The sequence below is a fragment of the Nannobrachium achirus genome (assembly GCF_963921795.1).
Source record: "Nannobrachium achirus genome assembly, chromosome: 21".
Taxonomy (NCBI): Eukaryota; Metazoa; Chordata; class Actinopteri; order Myctophiformes; family Myctophidae; genus Nannobrachium; species Nannobrachium achirus.
Genome location: NC_137828.1, coordinates 57,596,069 through 57,605,219, shown reverse-complemented (window position 1 = coordinate 57,605,219; position 9,151 = coordinate 57,596,069). Strand labels below are relative to the sequence as shown.

Genomic DNA, 9,151 nt, shown 5'->3' with positions numbered 1-9,151 from the left:
ATGAAGGCCATGGCCGTCGTTGCCCCTCAGTTTGCCTTGTGCCCCTCCAAAAAATGGCATGCCCTGAGGCCACAGTGGCCTTAATGCCCCAGCTGACTGTACCACTTTCTCCTCTGTCTCTCTTGCCAACATGTGGACACCAGTGTATCTTTGTTATGTAGACCAGTGTATATGTCACGGTTAGATAGAGAAACGGTTAGATAGAGAAACGGAGCGCTCGTCGTGCGTCGCGGGGCGGAACAAGCGGTCGCTTTGAGCCACAACAACGTCGCGTCGGCAGGAATGATAGCGCGCACCCCACGGAGGTTAGGGTTAGGGTTAGGGTTAGGCATAGTTTTACTGAGGTTAGGGTTAGGGTTAGGGTTAGAGTAAGGCATAGTAAGCTAATGGCTAAACACTGCCGAGCTAGGCTAGTAAATAAACGAAAGAGAGTCGCAAACAAGTGACGTCAGCCCCTCACTAGTGAATGGCTGTTGCCGCCATCTGGTGGTGATTGGTGTGTGGTGAACGACAAAACAAGTGCTCTTACCATGATCTCACTGAGTTACCCAAACTGACTGTAACATATATTTGTTGAGTCCCCATTTTTATACCAATCCAGTATCTTTGATTGGTGCAGGGCTGAGCATAGATCAGATTGTAAATACCAATTTATTTATTTCACAGCAGATAGTCTACGTATAACATTTTAAATATTCAATTAATTCTTTCAATGGACTAAAATCTTGTTTTATTTGATGGCCTTCCTGCCCCAGCATTTGGCCAAACAATGGACAACACCAAAGGCCAAGTGGCCTTGCCCCTAAAATGACGAAATTCCAGGCATGCTCACAACAGACTGTTGTACTTTCAGGGGTTTTCAAAGTAGGTGGCCAGGCACCCTGGGGTGCCCTGATGGCAGTCCAGGAGTGCCACGAAGTAATGTGATAATACTTGGAATTTATGCTATGAGTCCCAAACCAGTATGCCTCCTTTGCCCGGAGAAGTTATCAAATGCAGTGCTGGTGCTGGTTAATTCACACACACGCACGCACGCACGCACACACACACACACACACACACACACACACACACACACACACACACACACACACACACACACACACACACACACACACACACACACACACACACACACTTGATCAGCACAGTGTGTAGAGAAGAAGTGAGGTCAAGTCAGTCATCTACTTGTGACTCAGCACTCTGCTATAGTATGATGTCTCTACAGGGGGAATGGTAATGGTTCACAGGCCGCAGCCTCACCTCCTCTCTGAAAACACTTGACAGCAGTGTTGATTTCGTCGACTAGAACTATGAAGAAAAATGTTCGTCGACTACCTTTTATCACTGATGAAAACTAAATAGAAACTAAATGATAACTAAGCTATGACTAAAACTATGACTGGTTCAGGAATCCTGCATTTCAAACATGCTGACTTGTGGAGCATCAAAGGTGCACTCAGTCAGTCTCTATATACAATGGGCAGTACCTAGAACCAACAGTGGGAGGCAGCAAAACGCCATTGAGAAACGGCCTCAGAAAGAGAAGACCGGGGGAGGTAGCCTGGCGTTGCTCACTGCCAACAGGGGGTGGTGTTGTGCAATCTGGTTTATTAACCAGGCTAGGGGGGAGGGCACTCATATCTAACCCTAACCCTACCCCTAACCCTAACCCTGTTTCGGAATGGAGGTGTTTCGGAATGGCGGTCTGACACCCCTCAGGTTGTAGTCAAAACGGACTCAGTCTCGTGTGGTGTGGCCAGACTCGAGACTAAAACGGTGTCAGTCGCAGCAAGTAGCGACTGGAGAGCCTCCCAAACGGCCCGTTGTAAACGAATACCAGGCTTTCCTCCGAGGTGGAAAGACCGGTCTGGTGACGCGAGGTTGTTAGGAGGAGGGCGCATAGTGGTGCGGAACTATTGTCTATTGTCTTTAGATAGCTACGAACACACACGGCTGCGTTTTCTAGACGGACACCAAGAAGCTCATGGCCCCTCATGCTCAGCCTCTGACTATTTTCCAGTGTAAAGTTTACTTTAAAGTATGGCGACGCGAGGTTAGATCGTTAGAGGAGCTACAGTTAAAGTTAACAGTCGTCAACGGACAGTTGAGTGTTTGAGGAGCCACAGCAGATCAAGTTACCATCGTCAACAGTCTAGGTGAGGTAAGGTTACATAATGTTTTCTACTACCGTGTGGACTGCATGTCTTCATCAACTACGTTTCACATCAAACTTCTTACTTGGAGTTTATCTATTCTATAGGCTACAAAGCGATCCATAATTTATCTCCACCTTTGCGTTACTTTGTTTTGGTGGGCATAATTATGTTGAAGGAATCCAACAGGTTAAAGTTAATATTTCGACGGAGCAAACGCTCTGTACTGTAGTTGCAGTCACTTATCAGAGACAGAGCCAACATCAAAGCAAAGGCATCGCCCATTAATTACACTAGAAGCTGCGTCTAGTCGGCGACCTGGCCAACTCGGAACAATGTAAATAGGGAATGAATGCCCCGCCCTTTAATGCAAACCCCATTATACCTGTTTTCATAGGACCCGTTTTGACCATCTGTCTGCCTGTGTCCATTTATGCCCATATATGGAGATATCTGTATCTGTCTGTCTGTCTGTCGGCGTCCATTTTATGTACATATATGGAGATCACTGCAGTTATAGTTCTGGGTCCATTTTATGCCCATATATGGAGATATCTGTCTATCTGCGTCCATTTTATGCCCATATATGGAGTATCTGTCTGTGCCACCAACTGTGTTGCAGACACAGTGCCGGTTCCCCCTTTAATGCAAACCTCATTATACCTGTTGTCATAGGACCCGTTTTGAACATCTGTTTGCCTGTGTCCATTTATGCCCATATATGGAGATATCTGTATCTGTCTGTCTGCGTCCATTTTATGCCCATATATGGAGATCTTTGACCATCTGCAATCCATTTTATGCCCATATATGGGGGCATTCATTTTATGCCCATATATGGAGAACGCGCGTGCCCATGGGACGAACGGTTCTCGAGATACGCGGATTACATACATACATACACACTCATATATGGAGTATCTGTCTGTGCCTCCAACTGTGTTGCAGACACAGTGCCGGTTCCCCCTTTAATGCAAACCTCATTATACCTGTTGTCATAGGACCCGTTTTGAACATCTGTTTGCCTGTGTCCATTTATGCCCATATATGGAGATATCTGTATCTGTCTGTCTGCGTCCAATTTATGCCCATATATGGAGATCTTTGACCATCTGCAATCCATTTTATGCCCATATATGGGGGCATTCATTTTATGCCCATATATGGAGAACGCGCGTGCCCGTGGGACGAACGGTTCTCGAGATACGCGGATTACATACATACATACACACTCACAGAGATTTTTTGTTGACTCATGTGGCGTACGTGATGTCAGAGACTTTTATGAAGTGATGTCACAATGAGTCAGAGCTTTCGCCGATTTCCTCCGGAACAGCCTGATGTCATCAATCAACGCCGCATAAGGAGATTCCGAACGTTTCGCGCCGGTTTGGGAAAACCGCGCGTCGGGTCGGGTCGAGACCCGGCACTGCACTCCGTGCCGCGGCGGGGAACGCGCGTGCCGAATCTGAAGCCGGTGGGACGAACGGTTCTCGAGATACGCGGATTACAGACACACAGACAGACACGCAGAGACTTCTCGCATTCATAGATAGATAATAAGAATGCAGTGCAAATAATGTAAAATCCAATCGATAACTGTAGTCAGAGTGGCGACACACTCACCTTCAACTGAGTGAGCTCATAGTTAGACCTACTACTTGTGAAAAGGTATTGCTCTTCATGAATTGGCAATAATATTAAAGATTGTTCTGGCCGTCTGCCAACCTGAGCGCCTGGTAAATAGGGGTGGGCTAGGGAAAACTGGTCTGGTCGTGGTCACTATGAATAGTGGCACTAGAGACGAGTGGGCACCGGGGAAACTGGTCACTAGGAGTGGGCACTACATTAGGTGCACTGCCTGTGAGATTCCTCATTCCTAATTCCTATGTGCTGTCACAGTAGTCTTCTGTGTGCTGTAGTTTGGAAAAAGTTTCTTTGTAGCCTGCCAATATCTCTTGTTTTTCATTTCTATCGTTTTATACTGTACAGTATGATTATGTCTTCTATATTCTCTATCCTAGCATTTAGTTCAGCTATTTGACTATTATTTTTTTTTTCAAATATCTTTTAACACTGCTACTATCTATACTATAATTTTGCGAATGTCTGTCTGAGTGAGTGTCTGTCTGTATGAAACAGCGTTTCTCCTCGGTGGCTGGAGCAATTGATCTGAAATCGCATCACCATCAGCATATGAACACACCTGACATAACTGTGAAGCCCGTTTGTCACTTTCACAAATCGTATGCTGTATAATAGCATTTTTATGGTGTATCTATATCTATTTAGCCTACAGTACCTTTTGTGACCACACATGTTAAGGGAGGGGCGCTGTTGTTCAGGCCATGCACAATCACACACAAACCCACACACACACACACACACACACACACGGGGGGGGGGGGGGAGTGTGTGTGTGTGCAGGCGGGCGGGCGGGCGGGGGGGGGGGGGGGGGTTAGCCATTAAACGAAACGGGTATTTCTTACATTGATGCTCCTACATATTATCATGCAAGCACCAGTTAAAGTTACTTTCCATCCCTCATATACTGTATGCACAGTGCACATCCCATAACCCACACACTGCACATCATTTTGGAGCTCATATCTTTGAACGGGTAAGGGCTAGTTTTGCAAAATAAACAAACTTTTTAAACTTTTTTTTTTTGCCACGGACATACAAAATGAGTGGATATTATTACCAGAAACACATAAAGAGATGGCCCTGAATGACCATAAAAAGGTCTGTAACTCTGAGATTTGAGATTTGGTTCCATTTGCACCCTGACCCTCTCGAGAGTTAAAGGGTCCTTTGCAAATAAAACATTTGAAAACTGCTGTACTAGTGGATTCATAATAGGGTGCGTACTGTGTAGCGTTGTTCCGAGGATACCTAAACATAACTATGCCTAAACCTAACCTTAGTAAAACTATGTCTAAACCTAACCTTAACCCTAACCTCCGTAAAACTATGCCTAAACCTAACCTTAACCCCAATCTATGTCAAAAACCGATTGGCTGATTTGAACAATATTGGAGTGGTTTTGGGGGTTATTGAGAATGCTGAATCCATTTCTAACATTTTCTAAATTCAAAATGGCCGTTTTAAACCGGAAATGGCCATATACAACATAAAAAAGTATCAAAATCACCCCACTTTAAGTTGGTATAAGGCCATTTCCGGTTTAAAACGGCCATTTTGAATTTAGAAAATGGATTCAGCATCCTCAATAACCCCCAAAACCACTCCAATATTGGCCAATCAGTTTTTGACATATTATCCATTATTATAGGGGATTATGCTAATTAAAGCTAATTATGCAAATTATGAAAATTGCTCAACATATGCAAGTTGGCATCCGGCAGTTTCTACATGCTGGGGATCCTTACTCAACATTTCTAACATAAAACCTTGGTGTACTCAATATGTCCGGGTTCACAATGGGGCTCTATGGGCTGGCAAGTAGACTATAACCCTAGGGGCGGCATAGCTCAGGGGTAGAGAAACCGTTATTTTAGAGCACGAAGGGTTCCTGTAGGGTTCCCAGTTCGAATCCGGGCTCCCGCCGAGTTAATGTTCTTGGGCAAGACTCTGAACCCCTAATTGCTCCCGGTGAGCAGGTTGGTGCCTTGCATGGTTTCCTCTGCCACCGGTGTTTGAATGTGTGCGTGAATGGGTGAATGTAATGCACATGCACAATCTATGTAAAGCGCTTTGGATAAAAGCGCTATATAAATGCACCATTTACCATTTATTTATTTACCATTTAACCTTAACCCTAACCTCAGTAAAACTATGCCTAACCAACCTAACCCTAAGTCGGACTAATGGGATGGGACGTCGGACTATCAAGATTTCCCCTTCCTAATATACCATAGTCTGAGTCTCATCGTAAATAAGTATACATATTCTGAAGAAAACCTGGAGACTTGACATTCAGTAATTGGGGATTATGATCAAAATAAGAACATTATAATGTGTGTGTAAAAGAAAAAATCGAAATTTGCCATGGACAATGTCAAGTCTTTGCCACAGACACAATATTGTCCGTGTACCGACGTATTGATGACCTTGGGTACCGCTAAATATCACTTGGCAACAACAACGACAGGCACGTACCAGTGCATGTGAAACAACTCAGCATTTGACTTCAGGTGTGCCCAATGGTGCCCACTCTTCCGGGTGCCCACATTTCCCTAGTGCCCACTCTTCCAGGATGCCCTGCTTTCCCTAGCGACCAGAATGTTTTGGTACCCACCTTTTGTCTTTAGCTGTGGTGTGAAACCCACTTGAGTTACTTACAACTTTTATAACAACATATTTATAGCTGTAGTGTAGTTGTTTTTTGGTGTGTCTGCATTAGGTTTACCAATGCCATTTATGTACTGTATATACAATATGTCATAATGTAAGGTTGCAGGTTGGTTTAATGTAATCATTCAAGAACTGACTTTTATATTCTTTATTGTGCAGAAATGGCATCTATCATCAGTCTCCTTTCTGAAGAGCAGTTCCAGTGTTCTATCTGTCTGAACGTTTTCACTGATCCAGTCACCACTCCATGTGGACACAACTTCTGCAACATCTGCATCACACACCACTGGGACACTAACAATGTGTGTCAGTGTCCCCTATGTAAAGAAACCTTTGATGAGAGACCACGAGTCTCTATTAATAAAACTCTCTCAGAGATGGCTCATCAGTCCTGGAGGTCAAAGCACAATCCCAGCGCAATCCAGGAAGCTGAAGATGTCTTCTGTCACTTCTGTACAGAGACCAAGGTCAAGGCAGAAAGGTCCTGCTGGACGTGTCGCAGATCCTACTGTGAGGATCACCTGTTACGCCATGACTTTATGACAGAGTTTCTACCTCACAGGCTGTTGATCGCTGGAAAGAACCTGAAAGACTACGTATGTGAAAAACACGACAAACATCTGGTCATGTTCTGTAAGACTGACCACATTTGTGTTTGTGAGTCCTGCGGTAAGTCAAGCCACAGGTCACATGAAGTTGTATCTGTGAAAGACGAATATGACGAAATGAAGGCTGAGCTGGATAAGACAGAGGCTAAAGTTAAGCAGATGATTCAGGAGAGACAAGAGAAGATTCAGGAGGTCAAAAACTCAGTAGAGCTCAGCAAGAAAGCTGCAGACCGAGAGATAGCAGACAGTGAGCAGGTCTTCGCTGCTATGATCAGCTGTATTGAGAGGAGCCAGGCTGAGCTCATTGATGTGATTGAAAAGGAGCAGAAAACAACAGAGACACAGGCTGAAGACCTCATTAAAGAGCTGCAACAGGAACTCACTGAGTTAAAGAAGAGAAGCTCTGAGCTGAAGCAGCTCTCGCACACCGAAGACCACCTCCACCTCTTTGAGAAGTTCAGACACATCAACACCCCTCCACCAACCAAGGACTGGACAAAGGTCAATGTCCATCAGCCTTCATATTGGGGGGCGGTGAAGACGGCTGCGGCTCAGCTGGAGAAGACACTCAGTCAAGAGCTGAAGAAGCTGTGTGATGAGCTGAGGAGTATCCAGCAATATGTAGTGGATGTAACTCTGGACCCTGACACAGCACATCGCAGGCTCGGCTTGACTCAGGATGGAAAAGAGGTGCACAATGATAACATGAAGAGGAATCTTCCAGGAAACGCAGTGAGATTCACCACTTGTTTTTCAGTCTTGGGAAAAGAAGGCTTCTCCTCGGGAAGGTTTTACTGTGAAGTTCAGGTCAAAGATAAGACCGAGTGGTATTTAGGAGTGGTCCGAGGGTCCGTCGACAGGAAGAGAGAAATCACACCCAGAGATTACTGGACTTTAAGGTTGAGGAATGGAAATGAGTGCCATGCTATCGCTTACCCTAATGTCTCTGTCCCTGTAAGAGAGAAGCTCCAGACAGTGGGAGTTTTTGTGGATTATGAGGAGGGTCTGGTCTCCTTTTATGATGTGGAGGCCAGAGTTCACCTCTACTCTTTCACTGGATGCACCTTCGCTGACAAACTCTATCCAGTCTTTAATCCAGGGCCATACTATGCAGGTCAAAACGCTGCTCCTCTCATCATCTCTCCCGTCGGTTAATCGTCAGTTTACTGTACATGTCTTTTTATTCTTTATTTGAACCACAATGAACACTAGCGGAAATTTGAATTTCAATCAGTTGTAATAGGAAATCCTAGCTGTTCTATTATAGAGGCCTGGGGGACCCCGGCTATCTAAATGTATCTAGGTGTGCATACAGAAGGGTTTGTTTAACTGTAATTAGAGTGTGGAGATTTGCTATTTTTGAAAAATAAATTTGAATATAAAATATTTTTGAAAAAGATTTGACGCTTTTTATGAAAATGGTTGATTTTTGCAAATAACGACCAATGCCCAAATAAGACACACCAGCGTTAAAATGGTCAAATGTCATGAGATGTACTGCAGTGTGCAGCAAATTTTTAGTTTTAGTCATAGTCATTTTGAATACAATTTCATTTAGTTTTAGTCATGTATTAGTCATCTGAAATGTTTTAGTCTTATTTTAGTTGACTAAATGTACAGTTCATTTTGTCGACAAATGTATTCTGACAGCCATGCCTTGATGGTGTCAAAGACTTGTAAATGCCTGATTTTACATTTGGTTGCATGCTGAAAATAGCCGATCTACAACTGCAGCGCACTGTGAGCTTGTAGATCTGCTATTTTAAGAGCGCAACAAAACATAAAATGACTTTTCGTTTTAGTTCTACTGGATCTCTTCTCCCCTAGCCTCTCTCTAACATTTACTCTAGTTTGTATTTGTTGACAAAATGTTCAGTATATTTAGTTTTAATATATCATAGCTTGGATTTTATTTACCGGCAGTTTTTATTTAGTTTCCGTCAGTGAATAAAGGGGGGTGTGTTTGTGTGTGTGTGCGCGCGTCAGCTATAGAATGCAAGGAGTGACCATCTGTTGTTACATCTTTGTACATCTCCTGACCGTATGAATGTGTGTGGGGCGTTGGTGTTG

General features: G+C 44.1%; 1 protein-coding gene across 1 annotated transcript; it reads left to right on the top strand.

The window, feature by feature from the left end:
- The first annotated feature begins 2,087 nt into the window (after nt 1-2,087).
- LOC308307192 (E3 ubiquitin-protein ligase TRIM39-like) lies at nt 2,088-8,988 on the top strand. The gene is made up of 3 exons (XM_080752363.1): nt 2,088-2,164; nt 6,633-7,328; nt 7,446-8,988. The coding sequence occupies exons 2-3, from the start codon at nt 6,635-6,637 to the stop codon at nt 8,234-8,236; spliced, it is 1,485 nt and encodes a 494-aa protein (XP_080608489.1). The 5' UTR covers nt 2,088-2,164; nt 6,633-6,634; the 3' UTR covers nt 8,237-8,988.
- Nucleotides 8,989-9,151: the final 163 nt, after the last annotated feature.